Source organism: Eutrema salsugineum, unplaced genomic scaffold (assembly GCF_000478725.1).
Source record: "Eutrema salsugineum unplaced genomic scaffold, Eutsalg1_0 scaffold_16, whole genome shotgun sequence".
NCBI lineage: Eukaryota > Viridiplantae > Streptophyta > Magnoliopsida > Brassicales > Brassicaceae > Eutrema > Eutrema salsugineum.
In genome coordinates, this window is record NW_006256858.1 from 5,751,279 (window position 1) to 5,770,696 (window position 19,418).

Below are 19,418 nucleotides of genomic sequence, written 5' to 3' on the forward strand. Positions count from 1 at the left end.
ATATATACAGACTCTTGCTCAAATCAAAGTTCAAAGACGAACACTCAGAAGCTAATTTTGTCAACGTTTTGGATCGGATTCGAGAATTTAATGACGATCATCAAACCACGCGGCGCCGTCGTGATTCGTGAGGTTTGGGCGGAGAATCTCGAATCGGAGATTGAGCTAATAAGCGGAATCGTCGACGATTATCCTTTCGTCTCGATGGATACGGAGTTTCCCGGCGTAATTTTCAAATCGGATCTCCGCCGTGGAAACCCCGACGATCTCTACCGTCTCCTCAAATCAAACGTCGACGCGCTAAGCCTCATCCAGGTCGGTCTTACTCTCTCCGATGCCGACGGAAACCTCCCCGATCTCGACGGTTGCGGCGGTGGCGGAAATAGATTCATCTGGGAGTTCAATTTTAAAGATTTCGACGTGGCGCGTGACGCACACGCCCCGGACTCGATCGAGCTTTTACGCCGACAGGGGATCGATTTTGAGCGGAACCGCCGCGACGGGGTGGAGTCGGAGAGGTTCGCGGAGCTTATGATGTCGTCGGGGCTCGTCTGCAACGAGGGAGTGAGCTGGGTGAGTTTCCACAGCGCGTACGATTTCGGTTACCTGATGAAGATTCTCACGCGCCGGGAGCTTCCCTGCGCGTTGGGTGGGTTTCAGCGCGTGATGAGAGCGTTGTTTGGGGAGCGCGTGTACGACGTGAAGCATGTGATGAGGTTTTGCGAGAGGAGATTATACGGCGGGTTGGACCGGGTCGCACGGACGCTTGAGGTTAACCGGGCGGTTGGGAAATGTCATCAAGCCGGTTCGGATAGTTTGCTTACGTGGCACGCGTTTCAGAGGATGAGAGATTTGTATTTCCTTCAGGATGGACCGGAGAAACACGCGGGTGTTTTGTACGGCCTTGAAGTTTTTTAAAGGGAATTTTTTTATTATTTGTAATTCAAATTTAATTAATTAGCTCTATAATGTTTGTAGTTAATGTGAATTGGAAAGAAATTTATATAAATATAAATAAATCAACGTTCAAAATTGAAATTTCGTTTTGTTATAGCCTTGTAGGGATTATGTCCCTTAGATTTCGTCTACGCTATACAATGGTTGTTTGGCAAATCAAATTCTCAAAATGCCAGTTGAACAAGTAAAATATGCTCATACGTTCATATATTGATCATATGCTCATATACCAGTCAGCGTTATAAAAATTAATTTAGTTTTGGATTATTTTTAAATTGAAAAAATGAGAAAATGTTTATTTAATTTTAAAATATCATAATATTTACTAATCCAATCAGTGATGGAACCAATATCCACACCCAAATAGTTTTACTAGATCTGATTTCGAGTCAAAATTTGAATAACCCTAAATTCAAAACTATGTCAATTCTTCAATTTCATTCCATTAGGTACAACTACAAACAAAAAATGTTTAAATTTTCTATACTGTTTATAATTTTCAAATTCTCAGTTTCGGGATTCTTAGGTTCATTCTTCTTCGTATTAGCCCCTTTACTGTTTATATTGTTTTTTTATCTTATTTCTGGGTTTAGGAATCATTCTTGTGTATCTGATACCTGAATTTAGGAATTGGACAAGGAACTGAAATTAGTATTATGTCCTAAATTTTGAGTTTGATTGACTTTGATTAATGTGTCGGGTGATAATTAGTTGTGTCTTGACTTCGTAGAAATACTGTAATGGCATTATTCGGAGGAGAAAATGAGTAGCTTCAATTAACGGTGTGGGAGCCAATATGCTTTCGTAATGAAGATAAGGAGCAAATGCGTTATAATGAGGAAGACTAGCCAGTAGGACCGCTGAAGATGTATTTTAATCCAAATCAGCAGAACAAGGCAATAAAGTTGGGAACTCGGTGTTGGATCCACAAAGCAGTGGAAAAACTGAAGTCGGTGTCTCTGGGACTGAGACCTGATGAGCTAAGGTGGTTTACCGAGCATCCTCAATTCAAGCACTTCTGGTATATGCACAAGGCAATATATATGGATCCAACCCATAAGACTCGGGGGATGTAGATGCTCCTTCTCCGCACAGCAAAGACAAACAAGAGGAGAGAGTGTTGATTTGTTGTCAATAGAAATTCCAATTCGGTATTCGCTAAAGGAACATGGACTCATATCTGGATTAGACTGCCACACGTATCCAGAGAAATATGAGATGATGGGCAGTAGTGATTTTAAGTCTAAGTATTTTAAAAAAGGAACTGTCCATTCACTTGCTGTTGTGGAAGAAAAGCTAGATAAGATACGTGGTGGTCTAGATAAATTGAAAATGTATGTTGTGTACTTTTTAGCAAGCGTGATGGTGGTCCCTTTTTTCTTGAGGATTGTGGATGATCTTGATGCGTGTAGAACATTTCCTTGGGGGAGGTATTCATTTGATGTTAATCTCAAGGAAATTGAATGAGGCACTTCAATGGGATCGTCGAAACAGATTTTTGGACATTTCCTAGCTTTCACTACAAGAAAACAATCGTTTTCCAACAGTCCATTACGACGGTTTTCAAATCGTCGCAAGAGTACAACGATTTTACGACGATCTAACGTCTAATTTTAAAACCGTCGTAAAACCGTCGTATATAAAAATCGTCGTAAACTCGACGTACAATTTACGACGAATTACGACGATTATACATCGATAACGAGAGATTTGCTAGTAAATGTAAAATCGTCGTAAATTCGTCGCAAAATTACGACGAATATACGATGACTACATTTCGATGTACATGTTATGACGATTGTACGTCGAAAAAGGAGTTAGGTGAAAAACATTTAAAACATGTTTACCTAACAATTGTAGATGAAAATTTTTATCGCAAAATCGTCGTAAACTCGTCGTAATATTATTGTTGAATGTAAAACCGTCGTAAAAAGTCATCGTAAAAGCGTTGTAAAACCCGAAATTTTCCTATAAATAGATCTTCATTCCTTCATTCAATCACAACACATCATCATTCAAACATAAGAGCATCTTCATCTTGGAGACCCATTGTAGGTCTCTTAAATTTTAGTATAGTGTTGTAAATCCTTATATATTGGGTTGTCTATTGCTGAAAACCCGAATTAAGAGTTATATTACTTTGAATCAAAGAAGTAATAATATTATAAGGTTAATTTACTTCATTCACGTGGCTAGACGTGACACAAGAGACCACCTCCTTTATTGTCTAATCAATAAAAAGAGATAGTATTTTGAGTTTATTTTCAAGATGTCTATATACGAGCTAAGAAGTTGGATGTATATGCGTAAAGATTCAGATGGGGCGTTGACAAAAGAGTTCAAGAACGGGTTAGAAATATTTATGTATCAGACTACAAATATGGAGAGAACGAAAGATAGTGGGAAGATGTTTTGTCCTTGTTTGAAATGCAAGAATACGAGGTATACACTAACCAAAACCGTGTGGACGCATTTATTAATGAGGGTTTATGCCGTAATATTTTGTTTGGTATCTACATGGAGAAGGATATGACAGTAATACTCATGGGAATGCTGGTAGTAGTAGTAATTATCAAAGTCATGTTGATATTGATGAATCGAATTATGGTCATCAGCCTAATCAGTATCAATATGACCAAAGTGTAGATCATGATAGGATGCACGAAATGGTGACTGATGCATTTCATGAAACGCATACGGGTAATGCTGTTGAGGAACCTAATGTAGATGCCAAACGATTTTATGATTTGTTAGACAATGCTAATCAGCCAATCTACGAAGGATGTAGAGAAGGCTTGTCTAAATTATCGTTGGCAGCTAGGATGATGTAAATTAAAACAGATCATAACCTGGCTGAGGTTTGCATGGATGATTGGGCTTATCTTCTGAAGGAGTATCTACCAGAGGATAACTTGGCAGCGGGAACATACTACGAAATTCAGAAGTTGATTTTTAGTCTTGGTCTACCTTCTGAGATGATAGATGTATGTGTTGACAATTGTATGATTTTTTGGAAAGACGATGATCAGCTGGAGGAATGTCGATTTTGCCATAAACCAAGATACATGCCTCAAACTGGTGGGCGTAAAAGGATACCGTACCAACGTATGTGGTATCTCCCTATAACTGATAGGTTAAAACGGCTTTATCAATCTGAAAGGACAGCTGCATCAATGAGATGGCATGCGGAACATACACAAGTAGATGTAAAAGTTGTTCATCCATCAGATGCAAAGGCATGGAAACACTTCAATATGGTATACCCAGATTTTGCTAAGTTCAAACGGAATGTCTATCTTGGTCTGTGCACTGATGGTTTTAGTCCATTTGGTATGTCTGGTAGACAATATTCATTATGGCCAGTAGTCCTAACTCCTTATAACCTTCCTCCAGATTTGTGCATGCAAAGGGAATTTCTTTTCCTAAGTATTTTGGTTCCAGGTCCAAATCATCCGAAGCGAGCTCTCGATGTATTTCTTCAGCCACTCATACATGAGTTGAATCAGTTATGGTATACTGGCGTTCGTACATATGACTGTTCTACGAGGAAAATTTTTACTATGCGGGCTGTGCTTATGTGGACAATAAGCGATTTCCCCGCTTACGGTATGCTATCAGGATGGACTACACATGGGAGGCTATCTTGTCCTTATTGTCTTCATCGAACTGATGCGTTTCAGCTAAAACATGGTAGAAAAACTTGTTGGTTTGATTGTCACCGGAGGTTTTTACCGGATAACCATCCATATCGGAGGAACAAGAGGTTATTTTTGAAGAACAAAAGTGTACGTGTCCCTCCACCCGTTAATTTAACAGGAGCTGATATACAGGCGCAAATAGATCATTGGAGGGCAGAAGAAACAATAACTCGTGGGGGAAACTGGCACACTCCTGCAAATATGTCTGAAGGTTATGAAGTTCATCATAATTGACACAAGAAAAGTATCTTCTGGCAACTACCTTATTGGAAAGATCATCTGCTCAGACACAATCTTGATGTCATGCACATTGAAAAAAACTTTTTTGATAACATCATGCATACAGTTATGAACGTAGCGGGAAGAACAAAAGACAATGGTAAATCAAGATTGGACTTGCCTGATTTATGCAACAGAAGTGAGTTGCATCTACTGAGAAACGGGAAAGCACCAGTTCCTGTATTTCGGTTGAGTGCAGATCAAAAGTCAGCATTGTTCAGATGGGTTTCTTCTGACGTTAATTTTCTTGATGGGTATGTCTCTAATCTTTCCAAATCTGTTGAGAAGGGGGTAAAGTTTGCTGGGATGAAAAGCCATGACTGCCATGTCTTTACGCAACGATTATTTCCATTTGCATTTGCTGAACTCTTGCCCAAAAACGTCCATGAAGCTATTGGAGGCATTGGTGCTTTTTTCGGGATCTTAGTACACGAACATTATCAGTTGATGTAATATCACAACTAGCATTGAATATTCCAATCTTGTTGTGCAATTTGGAAAAGATCTTCCCACCATCATTTTTTGATGTTATGGAACATCTTCCTGTTCATCTCCCATACGAAGCAGAGCTCGGTGGACCCGTTCAGTACAGGTGGATGTATCCGTTCGAGCGTTTCATGAAGCATCTTAAAGGTAAAGCCAAAAACCTAGCTAAAGTGGAAGGCTCAATTGTGGCGGGAAGCTTAACGCAAGAGACTTCATACTATTTTGCACCGAAAGTACGAACACGCAAAAGAGCTACTCGTCGATATGATGATGGAGGAGTTGGCCATACATATGTCGTTAAAGGTGTACCTGACATATTCTCGCCGATCAGACGTCTTAGTGGAAAACTAAAAGATGTTTGGTGGTCCAATGAAAAAGATTATCACAGTGCACATACGTATATCCTGTTAAATTGTGAAGAGTTGTCATCGTATGAAAGGTACCTTTTTAATTAATAATATCTTTATATGAGTTGTCAGTATTAATAACTATTTGTTGTTTTTCTCAGCACATTTGTTGATGAGGTTAAAGAATGCATATCTGAGGTTTCTGAAACTGAAATCAATGATCGTAAAGATCAACACTATGCCCAGTGGTTAAAAGGGCAAATACGTATAAAATTTTAATTAAAAGAGTACTACTTTAATTTGCTATATATCGAAATCAAGAAATAAAAGCGGAATTTATTCTTATTAGGTGGACCCGAATGATCCGGATGAATTTCCAACATGGTTCCATGAGTTACTACTAGGCCCGATGGCAAAAATAACTACAGTCTCAATGTATTTCACTCGGGGCTATGTTTTTCACACATACCGTCACGGTGCAAAGCGAGCGACAACAAACTATGGAGTTTGTGTGAGGGGTGAAATCGATTTTTATGGAGTTGTGCAAGAAATAATTGAAGTAGAGTATCCTGGATTGTTAAGGCTGAAAACTGTTCTCTTCAAATGTGATTGGTTTGATCCAACTGTTGGACGAGGGGTACGTCTAAACAAGTTTGGAGTTGTTGACGTGAACAAATCACGACGGTACAACAGGTTTGAGCCATTTATATTAGCTTCTCAAGCAGAACAGGTAACGTTTCTGCCATACCCTCGAGTTCGATCAACAGGAATTTCATGGTTAGCTGTAGTTAAAGTGGCTCCGAGGGGCAAGATTGTAGGGGTTGAGGATGTTCCACTTCAACAGGACACTTGCGTAGATCTGTCTGAACCAGATGTTGATGAGGAGATTTTCTTAATAGACCCTCGGTACAGGCAACTTGAAGATCTTCCAGATGATACAGAAGAAGAAGGTGATGTTGAGTTTGCTGAAACCGATGATGACGATTTGGCGAAAGAAGACGGTGATGGTGATGAAGTAATAGAGGAAGATGAATCTGATTGAGATTCATGCATTGTATTTAGTGAATGTTTGTTATTATGTAATTTGTAACTTTGTTTGTTTGAATTTTTTAAAAACCATAAAATTCGATTTTACGACGGTTTTTCTAAACCCTAAACCCTAAGTCTAGGTTTTAAGCCCTGAATGAATAGGGTTTCAACATTACGACGTCTTTACGACGAACCATCGTAATATCGTCGTAAATTTACGACGGTTTTACGACGAGTACACTATTTCGTCGTAAAAGCGTCGTAATGCCTAAATCCAAGAATTTGAATCTTTTATATCTTATTGGTTGTAAGGTATTTCACAATTGTTTTTGATTGGTTATCTTATTTTATATGAAATGCTATCAATCTGATCAAAATCAAAAATTTGAAAAAAAACATACATATTTACAAGTTCATGCATGTTTTCGTAAATGTTAAGTGAAAGGTTATATATTAGATTACGGAATTTCATTTTTTTACTATCTCATGTCATAAATCCATCATACATGCAAAGTTGTAAACCTTTTATTATATGTTAGGATACAATAACCTTTGCATTGTTCTTTATGCAATATCCCATTTATAAGATTTAGGGTTTACTCACTTTTTTAAAAAAACATCGTAAAACCGTCGTAATATACGACGGTTTTACGACGACTAAACCCAAAACAGTCGTAAAACCGTCGTAACGTTTGCACCGGATATGCTCTTGATCCGAGGTACGAGGTTATAAATGTTTAGACATTACGACGATTTTACGACGGTTTAGGGTTAAGTCGTCGTAAAACCGTCGTAACGGTCAAATGCTCCCATCACGACACGTGTCATGTCATGCAGTGGACCGACTGTTCTACAACCAAATCGTCGTAAAACCGTCGTAAAGTTACGACGATTTTACAACGATCACAAAATCTATATAAGGGACGCGAGATTTCCCCTTTTCGTCGCTCATTCCTCTCTTCTCCCCTCTCTCTCTACAATACTTTCTCTCTCTAATCCTTAAACCACTCCTCTCTCCCTACTCTCACAGCCAAAAGTTGTAAGTTTTTTTTTAAATTAATTTCATTACATATTATTTTAGATTTAGGTTCGGAATTTAGATTTAGGTTTGGAATTTAGATTTAGGTTTCGGAATTTAGATAGGCCCGGATTTTGTAAATTTTAATAAATATTTGAAAAATTAGTAACAAATTTTTTAAAATTTTGTAGATTCTGTCTCGATGGCTCCTTGGGCTAAGAGATTTCACTACCGACAGCTCGTCGATTCTGACGGTACGGCCCCGTCTACCTCGGCGACCGGATCAGCCATCCCGGAGTCCTCGGGAACACAACGGACGGTTTCCCAACCGGTCGTTGTTCCACAGCCGGCACCGCCTCCACCACCACCAGCCGAACCAGCGGCTCCCGCACAGGCCGAGCCTGAGGCTGATCCGATCCCGCCTGTACCGTATGCCCAGTTTACGGTACAGGATCTTCTGGCGCAACCCGGTCGTGGGACCATGAACAAACTCGACCCGGATCGAGCCCCCAGCACCTATTGGTACGTAATTTTTTTCCTACAATATTTTTAAATTAATTAATATTTATTCTTATATATTTGATATTAATTTACTTTTTCTCTTTCCATTTGACTAGGTTTACGACCGATAATGCAGTCGGTCGTAACGTTGCGGATATCATCAAGGGGTTTTTCGTACAACCCCATACCGGCTGGAAGAAGCTGGATCAGGCCACACTTGACACTTGGTTCAAGTATTTTGCGGTAAGTAATTTACCATTTCGTTTAATTTTAATTTTAAATTTTAACTTTTTACAATAATTACTAACTTCTTTTTTTTTTCTAGCAAAACTGGCATTGGGAAACATTTGCACACGGACGTGTGGAGACGGCCTTCAAGGAGAAGGTCAAATTCCGCCTCAACAACACCGTTTCCGACTGGAAACGGAAGTAGGAGGTTGACGGCGACAAGGCCAAGCCGGCGCCTATGTCCAATACCGTCTGGCGGGGCCTTGTCTAGTACTGGTTGGATCCGCACAATCAGACTACGGCCGCCAAGTGTTCCGGATCTAGGTAAGTCGTAGTTAATTTCAATAATATTTACATTATTTTTTTTCTTATAATAGATTCTAATCAAAATATTTTTCAGGAACGCTACTGACGATGCAGAAAATCGGAAGAACGTCCCGCACACTTCCGGCCAGATTCCTTTTGCCGGAAGACGCCTTATGATGGTAAGTAAATTAAAATTATTATTTTTTTTGTTTTCAAATAATTAACTCTTATTTCTTGATACTAATTAATTTTTTCATTTTGATTTTGTAGGTCGAAGATAACGGAGGAAAATTTCCTCCGATGACGAAGGTTTTCGCCGAGACGCATAAAAAGCGTAACGGCGAATTCACGGATCCTCGGGCGGAGGAGATCTACAACGCCGCCTGTGCGGCGATCGAGGAGCGACAGACGCAGCTGACTCAGCAGGCGCGTCAAACGTCTCCCGGAGGTAGCTCGGTCCAATCGACCCCGGCGCTGACGGTGGCGGAGATGGACCAGATCTTCGAAAAGGTAATTTTAATTACTATATTTAATTAATGTAACTTTAGTTTTAAATTATATTTCTAACCATAATGTTTTTAAATATTTGTAGGTTGCCCCAAAGAAAAAGGGGCGGGTATTAGGGATGGGGTCTATCCGTGATACCCCGAGAGCTACGGCGACTGGTCACGTCCGGGTCCCGGATCCGGTTATCCGCCAGGAGATCGATCAGATGCGGACCCGGTACGAGACGAGGATCGACCAGCTCTACGGTCTCTTCGAGATCATGAGAGCCGATAACCCGGTACTCATGGCGCAGTTGGACAAGCTGCGGGCTGATGGGGTTGTCGGATCGTCTGCCGCCGGGTCATCCACTAGGACGCAACCGCCGGTGCAGACGGACGAGGAGATGTTCCGATCTCTCGGGGTTGAGCCTCCTAGAGCCGGAGATCAGGCGCCGGCGGAAGCATCAAACCGAAGACCCAGCAAGGAACACGTCCAGGACGATGGGGAGGAGGCCGGTGACGGGATCGACGGGATCGATTTAGATTTAGATTTAGATATGTAGGGTTTTTTTTGTAAATTACAATTAATTTTAATTTCAAATTTTCATAAATTTTAAATTATAAATTATTTTTTTATTTAAATTTTAATTCGAATTATTTTTTTTTTAAATTTTCAATTATATTAAACGACGTATAATCGTCGTAATAGATTTATTAAAACCGTCGTACATTCATCGTAAATATTACGACAAATTTACGACTACAATGTACGACGATAAATACGACGATTATACGTCCGAGAATTACGACGATTTTACGACGCAATGAAGAAATACTTTACGATTGATTTACGACGATTTATGCGTCGTACATTTTACGACAATCTTACGTCGACAATTAACGACCACTTAACGACGGTCCAGGCGAAGACCAAGTCGACGCAATTCGATGTAAACTCGTCGTAAACTGTACGACGCATTTACGACGATTTTGTTTCCCTCGACGTTACGACAAAACAAAACCGTCGTATATTATACGACGATTTTATGACGTTTTGTCTATTACGACGATGACTTTACGACGATTTCGAAATCGTCGGTAGTCCGTCGTAATGGCCCTATTACGACGAAATAACGACCATTTCGACCGTTGTAAAATGATGTTTTTCTTGTAGTGTTTGTTACTCCCTTGGAGCTATTACCTTTTGAAGCAATACGTTGAAAAAACACATATAGAGAAGAAGCTAAAGGAGCAGAGATAGGGTGTCCTCGTATGTGTAAGACGAAGTTCAGACCATTCAATCTTAAAGGCTTTTCTTTGTCGGAACTCGACATAACACTCGGTGATACCAAAGATATCCAAAGTATTTGCAACCATCTCTTGATGAGGAAGATATGTTAGCTGGTATCATGGAAGGGTATGAAGACCCAGATTTCGTTGATATAATTTCTGAAAATTTGACAAGGCGTATAATTGAAGATAGAAAGCCGATATTCTGGAAGAATATGAGCTTGAACGATGTAACTAATCGAGATGAACCAGCGAAGAATGTCTCCTCTAGCTCCGATTGGAATTCTGGACCAGATTGAAGGGTTGAAGAAGAGTATGGATGATCAGTTGCGACAAATGAGAGACCTCATCAATAGCATTGATATAAGATTGAAGTCTGTTGGATCTTATGTGAAAGAGACAATTCCAAAAGAAGGTCAAGGAGAAGAGAAATAAGGAGAAGAACAAGGTGAAGAGGAATAAGGAGAAGAAGGAGAAGCAGAAGAAAAGAGTGAAGAAGTGGGAGATGAGGTGGCAGAGAAGGAGAACGAGAAGGAAAAGAAGAAGAAGAAGAAGACGAAGCCAGTGATTATTAGGACATATCTAACCAGAAGACGTACTGGGATACATGTATTTTATAGTTATTTCAAATGTAGTTGTATTATTTGGTACTCATAGGTAAAACTATGGTGTATCACAATTGAACATCTCATATCTGTGTTACCATGTAGGAACAACAACCTAGCACTTCAGTCGAGGAAGAGGAGTGCAGCATGAGAGGAGGAAGATGAAGAAGAGTTAAACCCATGTCCCCTCTATGTTGCTGTCAATTCAAATTTATTTTGTCAATAAATATGACTGTTGTAGTTGGTGTGTTTATGTACCTTTTACGTTGTGTATTATTTGAGGATTTAACTTATTTTGGGAAACTTGGTTTGTTTATACTGGTAAGCGGTTAAAATTGGTTTAAATTTGGATTCATTTTAATTTATTTAATTATGCGGTTAGATTGGTAAGCGGTTTAAATCTGGTTCTTTTTAATTTATTGAATTGGTATGTAATTAAAATGTAAATTAATGTAGTTTAGGTTGTTAGGTAACTGTCTAGTCGTTTGAATTAAAAACAAAATTATAAAACAACATGAGTAGAAATGACATCATAACTTACGTGTGCTCTGTTTAATCAATTGTGGTCAGACGAGGTAGTTGTACCAGTCATACATAATACACATAATTGATAACATGAGTCAACACAATTAATGCAATTACTTTATGCACTGTCTCACTTCTTCTTCTTAAATAGAACTCTCTCGCCTTCTCATTCTCATTTCACCACACCATCTAAGAAAAAGAAACCCTAAACTCTTACCTTTCTCATTTCCTTCTCCTTCTCCCCAATGGCGTATAACGAACCAAGGGCACCAAAGGCTCTATGGTGGATCTGTCAATACCTCTGCGACCTCGAGCGAAACCTGTTGCAGATTTACTCCATTGGGGTGGAGGCAACCATCTCAGGTCTGCTGGATACTACCTACAAAGGGGGTATCTTCACTCTTTGCATCCACTTCCCGCCGGAGTTCCCTCTGAAGCTACCGAAGGTGCACTTCAGGACTCCAATCTTCCACCCCAACGTGAGTCACCGCGACAACATATTCCACCCCATGCTGATGCCGGAGACGTGGTGCATCACGACATCAGTGGCCCAGATGATGATGACTCTGGCCACAATGCTCATTCATCCGCTGGTGGATGAGGGCGACATGGTGATGTACTGGGAAGATAGGGTCCGCTTCGAGGAACACACTCGTAGCTGGACCCAGATCTACACCATGGATTGACGATGCAAAATGAAAAAAACCAAAATATTTTTAATTATGTTATTTTCTTTTTTTTTGTTATTTGAAATTTTTGTTTATTATGTAATTATTTTCACAAAATTTTGGTGTTAGAAACGATAAAATAGGAACAATCTAGATAGAACCCCAAAATATGGAACATGATAGTCTCTAAGATAAGAAAATAACCCTAAAATATGGTAGTCTCTGAAAACGAAAAAAGCCCTAAAAGAGAAACCTTAGTTAAACTATTTGATAAAAATTCGTATAAAACTTTGTATAAACTTCGTATAAATTTGATTCATGTAGGATTAAGTTTTAGATAAGACTTGGTAGTTGAACCAGTCTTACATTGAGAATCAATTCATCTTAATCGTGAGTCGACGCATTTATTTACTCCATTTATAACGTCATCAAGCACCGCCTCTCTTATCCTTAAATACCCCACTCTCCTTCTCATTTTATCAAAGCACTATTTCCTTCTCTTTTCGTCAGAAACCCTAATTTTCATTAACTCTCTATACAAACAAAACTCTCACAAAATGACGACTCCACGAGAATCCATGACACTCTTCCATATCCGAAGGTCCCTCAAGGACCTTGAAGACCACCCCTCTCCCTTCTACAACGCCGGTGTGAAGGACGACGACATATACGAGTGGACAGCCACCATTATCGGGCCGAAGAATACTCCCTATGAAGGAGGTGTTTTCTCTCTCGGCATCCACTTCGATCCAGGATTTTCGCTTAAGGCACCGTCGATGCACTTCAAGGCACCAATCTTCCACCCAAACGCCAGCCACCTGGGCAACATCTTTCACCCAATGCTGGTGTACGACACGTGGTGCCTGATGACGACAGTGTGTCAGATGTTAATGATGATTCACGACATGCTGATTCATCTGCGGATCGAGGAGAAGGATGTTGTGAGGGAGGATGTCGAGGATATGTTTCCCTATGACAGGGTCCGCTTCGATGAACACGCTTGGAGGTGGATCCAATTGCATGCCATGTGGTAAAGCTTGTCGATTAGTTTCTTGTTTCTCTTGTCGTCACTATAGCTCGAGTCCATAGTCGTCATGACAAAGATTCAGAAAAGAAAGAACAAAATTTAGAAGAAAGAGAAAATTAATAGAAATATGAATAGAAAGGGGATAATATTTTGAAAAAGAAAAAGTGTGGGGAAGTTCAAATTTTTCTGAAATTGAGGAATTGAGGGGAAATTCAAAAACTAAATTTTCTGAAACAAATATAATATTATTTAACTATTACGTATAATACAGTCTCACGTGCCGGCACCAAAAGTTAATGTCCAATAACGCATGGACACATGTCAATTCTTCGGAGGTTTGATACATTTTTGTACATAGTATGTCAGTTATACAAACTCTCAAGTAGTTGTATTTTTGCGATTTTAAGCAAAAAATTAGTAACACCTCTATTAAATATGCAATTTTGTAGTTGTACTTTTCCGTAATAGCAATTAATTTACTGTCCAACATTTTTATGTAACCAAATTTCGTGTTTTACTTTTTACGTAATGTTCGATACCTTATATGGTTACTCATCGTGAAGTCTTCATAGAACTATGATGTGTTTTATGAGAAAAGTTTGTTTGAAGTTCAAATATTGTAAATTTGCATATTTTATCTAGTTTAAATGTTAATCATAATATAACTATGCAAATAATTTACGAGAATGTCATCGATTGCTGAAATTATTGTATAATTCAACATTTTCATGCTATAATTTAACAGTTTCATGTTTTTGTAATTTGATATTGGTTTATCAAACCGATAAATACCGATACCGATAACCTAAAGAAATGATCTATGTCTGAAAAAAGTATGTCCTCTTATTTTGTCTTATTATGTCAGCCTACATTTATATTCTGAAAGAGTAGAAAGTAGCTGAGACGTGTCTATTTCTCAAGGAAGCTCCTTTTCCGATGAAATGAAACAGAACATTCTCTCTTGTTTCCTAGAATTATTAAGAAAACATTAGACACATATCAATTTCTTTATTTTAACACGAAAGAACAAACAAACCCTAAACCCAGATCTTAACATAGTTGTACCAAGTTATTCATACAATTACAAATTAAGATTGTTCACTCTCCTGAGTATTACCCTGCACATTCTCCTCATGATTACTGGCATTAAAATAGGGATTACAGCCTCCACCCTGAGTATTAACCTGCCTATTTACGCTTATTACTTGTCATTGGGCCACGCTCTCCAACTGAAGCAAATCTTCTTTGCTGCCTTCTTCCCTTCTTTTTCTCGTACGCAGGTGGTTTTGGGGAAGTTATCTTTTTGATATCATCTGGAATTACCCATTGTGAACGATGAGGAACAGGTATACCGTCCTGGAATATGCAAGTGTCCACAATTCAGTAGTATAATATTTCGAGCACAATTCATGCGTGTGGATGTCCTCACTTCTATTTTCTCTGGCCATAAAAATCCTCACTGCGGCAACTGCATGGACACAAGGATACTTATCTATATCAAAACGCTTTCATGAGCAAGATTTACTTTTCAAGTTTACCAGATAAGTCTTCCCATCTCTACCGACCACAGCGTATTCAAGCAGAAACAAGTTCAGCTCAGTCACATCTAGGGTCGCCGCAGCTTCAACAGTTTTGTGTAATACATTTTTGACAAATAGAACTAGTTTATGTGCTTCAGGTGCTGTTGCACACTCCTTCCTATGTTTGTTACACCACTCAGATACCTTTTCTACAGTGGCATCCATCATACGTAATAAAGCATACTTCCGCGCATCATCAAACACACTGTTCATAGACTCTACACAATTACTAGTGTCGATGTTGTACCTTTCACCCAGAAAATAGCACATAGCCCATTTTTTCTCATGCAAACTATCATACAAATACTTAGTTGCATCTGGATACCTTTCTCCCAGTTGACCGTAAGCCTCAAGAAACTCAGCCTCTGTATACTTCCTTACACATTCCATGAACTTGCCTACAACTAAGTCTTTCTCTCTCCGAACGCTCGCTTTCACATTCTGGGGCAAATGATATATGCAAAAACCATGTTTAGCTTGTGGGTACACCTCCCTTATTGCCTTGATCAGACTTTGATTCCTGTCCAAAACAAACACCAATTCATAAATGTCAGGTATCACGGTTTTAAGGTTACTGAAGAACCACTTCCAACTATCATTCTTTTCCCCATCAACTACCCCAAAAGAAATGGGATAATGGTGATGATTCGAATCCTAAGCTGTTGCAAATACAAGGCATCCACCAAATGCATTCTTCAAAAAAAATTGCATCAACAATGATCACTTTCCTCATTGCCAGAAACTCTTCAATGATAGGACCCAAAGCGACGATTTTGTACTCGGATTCATCTGTTCTAGCATGTAAAAATACGAATGCAGATGCTCGTAACTCTCTTCTAGAGTACCACAAACATAACTTATAGCTTTCTGTCTGCCTTTCTATGCCGTAGAATGTGACACATCCACACGACCTTTTGTTTGAACCAAAATCATAAGAATTTTAGGAGTTGGTGGTTTTAATTGACCTGGGTAATTTTTACTAACAACTTCTGCAATTAATCTTGGTGTGCCTTTCCTTCGTTTGCTGCTTGTACACGAAGAAGCCCAACAACAAGAATGCATTTTCCTATATATTGTAATCGTGAAAATATTTGAATTCATTGTTTTAGCGGCATTTATATACCAGTTACATCCAGCTTCAGCTTCACTGCATTTCACATAGTATCGGCTCTTATCAGACTTGTGTACAATGATTCCAACACAATGCTTATGAGAAGTTCTGTAAATTAAATCTATTAGATCCTGCTTACAGCTAAACTCTTCACTTACTCTCAGACTCATACCATCTTCTTCTTCACGTTCAAAACGTTGTTCTTCTACACATGCTGGAGGCTCAACAATATCAAGCATTCAATATTTTTGACTTGTGTTATCTTCATCTCCACCGTTATCCTCACTCTCACGAGATAACTTCACACTATCATCATTCTCCATCACTGGATCATGATGTTGTTCTTCTGTTTTCTGTGTAAATAACAAGGACACCATCAGTAAATTCAGCATTGCGGTCCGGAAATACTCCATCACTCGCTAAATCATTAATTAGCTGTGCTCAACTCCCTGATATTTACATCAACTGGACTTACCTTCTCTACACGTGAAACTTGCTCGGCCACCTCAAATACTCCAACTACATTGATGACCTCTACATGCAAGAAACTTCTGCGTCCCTCTTTATCGAATGATGTCAGATAGACACTGAGATTATCTTCATCAAAAATATAAAACTGTTTCTTCGTTTGCACTACTACTGAAATATAACTCAGTTTCAACTTTGTCGACGATTCCCCTATTCCAACCTTCCTTCATATCCTACCCACTAAATCAGAATAGTTTATCTCCTCTAAGCTTAATGTCTTAAACATTATACCGTACATGGAACATTTTCTTGAAATTCATTTATCCTTGGTACGTGAATAATGTCCTCTATAATCAAAGAGTATGTTTGTTATCATTATGTTCTGAAATAAAAACATAAACACTGCATATCAACTTAACTCATTAGTACCACTTGTTCCCAGTTATACAAAAAATCTCAGTATTACCAAATTGTTTAAGTTATCCTCAATCCACAAATTTGGTGTAGAACTAAAATCTACTTACGATTAAACCTCAACAGTCCATTAATAGCATATGTCCATAGGAAAATGATTTTTCCCAATTTTGAATTGCCTTATTTTGTAAATCAAAATTATATTCTAACCCAATTGTTCCTGAGCAACATCGAATCAAATACATCTACTAATTAATGACTTCTCAATAAAATACAGAGGCCAAGGAAGAAGAATAACTTACCTCATGCTTGGACGTTTGAATGGAAGTGAAAAAGCTTTGTCGAATTGAAGTGGAAGAGATGTTGCAAACCCAGTTTTCTGATTTAATTTGTCAAATACCCCGAAATGAAATAATAATACCAGAATCGGCCTGATTTTTGATTAGCTGAAATTATGGTCCGAAATGTTTTTATTGGCTGAAATCTCCTTATTTTCTATTGGTCGACATTTCTTGCCACAAAATACTTGATTGGCTGAACTTTTTCAAATTCTCATTAGTTAATTATTCATTTTTGTTATTCACTGAATGTTAAAGGTAATATGGCGATAACACATTTTCTTAAAAGAGAAGGGAGATCACCACCACAATTTTTAATTGGATGAATTCTCTCAAATTCTCATTGGCCGATTATTCATTTTTGTTATTCACCAAAATTAAAAGTAACATGGAGATAATACATTTCATTAAAAGAGAGGGAGATCACCACTGGCAAAAGAAAATAACTTTACCACGCTAGGTTATTTTCTCACCGTAAACTGGTAGATGAGAATTTTACCTTTGTTTGGCTCGGTTAATTCGGGCTTCATCGCTTCAATAATCTTGTTACGTTCAAATTTTGGAAAATTTTATATGGCTCCGTTTATTTAAAATCATTTTGTAGGTCTGCTCTTAGGAGTTGCTTTTAAAAATTGATATTTTGTGTCGAAAATAATCAGCTTTATTTTAAATGTTTTAGTATACTTATCGTTGAATATTCATGAACCAAAAACCAAAATGTAAAATTAGAAGAAGCGTAGATTAAAAACAAAAAAGAAAAAAAAAAGAAGAGGAAAACGTAAAAGGTTTTAAAAAAACCAAAGTATGTGTGGGGCGTTTCACTGCAGGGTCTCGCCTTGCCTAATCTTTGTTTTTGGGCTTGATTGCCGTGTTGAAGAGGTGATGATACGGTGCTGATTTGGGGCTGCGACGAGGAAGTTTATGCGTATCCTTTTTATATGGTTTTGGAGGAGTTAGTAAGGATGGTGCATTGTGGTGATCCTAGGCTCTGTGCTAGCTAACATCGGTAAGGATCTTGATAGAGTGAATGTGTGCATCAAGACTGCATAGGTTAGTGTAGTTCAATAGTAGTTCTGGTTCTAGGATATGTTGGATGAGTCACAATTACATTAGTAGGAACAAAAAGTTTGTTAAAAGCGATTGAAATATGAAAATAATATAAACGTTACAAGAGTTATAGGATACAACCACACTTACTGAAAGAAATCAGTGCAATATACGAACTAGTATTCTACTATATTCTCGAAAAAAACTTACGAAAATATGAGAGAGACCAGTGCAATATTTTCAAGTAGAGAAAAAAGTACGTGAGCGAGTGAGGATTATGAGTAGTGACGAATAGTATATATAGCAGAGGAAGAGAATTCAGCAATTTGCAATATCCGAGAGGATCTCGGCGCAAGTTTGAACAAATTCAAATGCAGATCTTGAAGAGGTGGGCGACGTATAAGATCATGTTCACATAAGAAGACTGAGTCTTAAGGATCACAAAAACGAGCTGATCTTTAACTCTCGTTTTCTATTCTGTGACTTGATCCACCGAGGATCCGAGAAAAAAAAAAATGGAGGAACATGGGCTAAAACGCATAAAGAATTTTGTTTCAAAAGAATATTATATTGTGAGCCAAAGGCCCATATTCACCAAGATACGAGACCGGAGATCCAAGACTTAAGCCTTGAGCCCGGTCCGAGCAGGCAGCAGGGCGCATGGAGCCTCTTTCTTTCTCTATCACACAGAGTTTAAACCAAGACATTACTATGTCTATATTTATATTACTCTAAAGTTTGGATGTGAGATAAATGACATTTTCCAAACTTGACGAACATTTATGTTGGCCTATGTATGTTGGCTCATTTCTTTTCACACTCATTTTTTTTTGTAATAAGCTATTGGGCTTCATTAAAAAAAATATTGGTTCAACAATCCTTCAAATGAACATAAATGACTTCTAAACATACAAAGACTCGACTGACTCGATAAACTATATTTGACAAGACTAGACATGACTTGACTAGACTAAACATATTGTATGGAAATGTAACTGTATCTGGGAGGTA

The 19,418-nt window shown here is 38.4% G+C and overlaps 3 protein-coding genes across 3 annotated transcripts; all 3 read left to right on the plus strand.

The window, feature by feature from the left end:
* The first annotated feature begins 7 nt into the window (after positions 1–7).
* On the plus strand, positions 8–1,038 carry LOC18021410 (probable CCR4-associated factor 1 homolog 9). The gene has a single exon (XM_006404415.2). The coding sequence runs from the start codon at positions 91–93 to the stop codon at positions 916–918; it is 828 nt and encodes a 275-aa protein (XP_006404478.1). The 5' UTR covers positions 8–90; the 3' UTR covers positions 919–1,038.
* A 10,961-nt stretch (positions 1,039–11,999) lies between these two features.
* LOC18021411 (ubiquitin-conjugating enzyme E2 28) lies at positions 12,000–12,440 on the plus strand. The gene has a single exon (XM_006404416.1). It carries the CDS (start codon positions 12,000–12,002, stop codon positions 12,438–12,440), a length of 441 nt encoding a protein of 146 aa, XP_006404479.1.
* A 539-nt stretch (positions 12,441–12,979) lies between these two features.
* LOC18021412 (ubiquitin-conjugating enzyme E2 5A) lies at positions 12,980–13,456 on the plus strand. The gene has a single exon (XM_006404417.2). It carries the CDS (start codon positions 12,980–12,982, stop codon positions 13,454–13,456), a length of 477 nt encoding a protein of 158 aa, XP_006404480.2.
* The last annotated feature ends 5,962 nt before the right edge of the window (positions 13,457–19,418 follow it).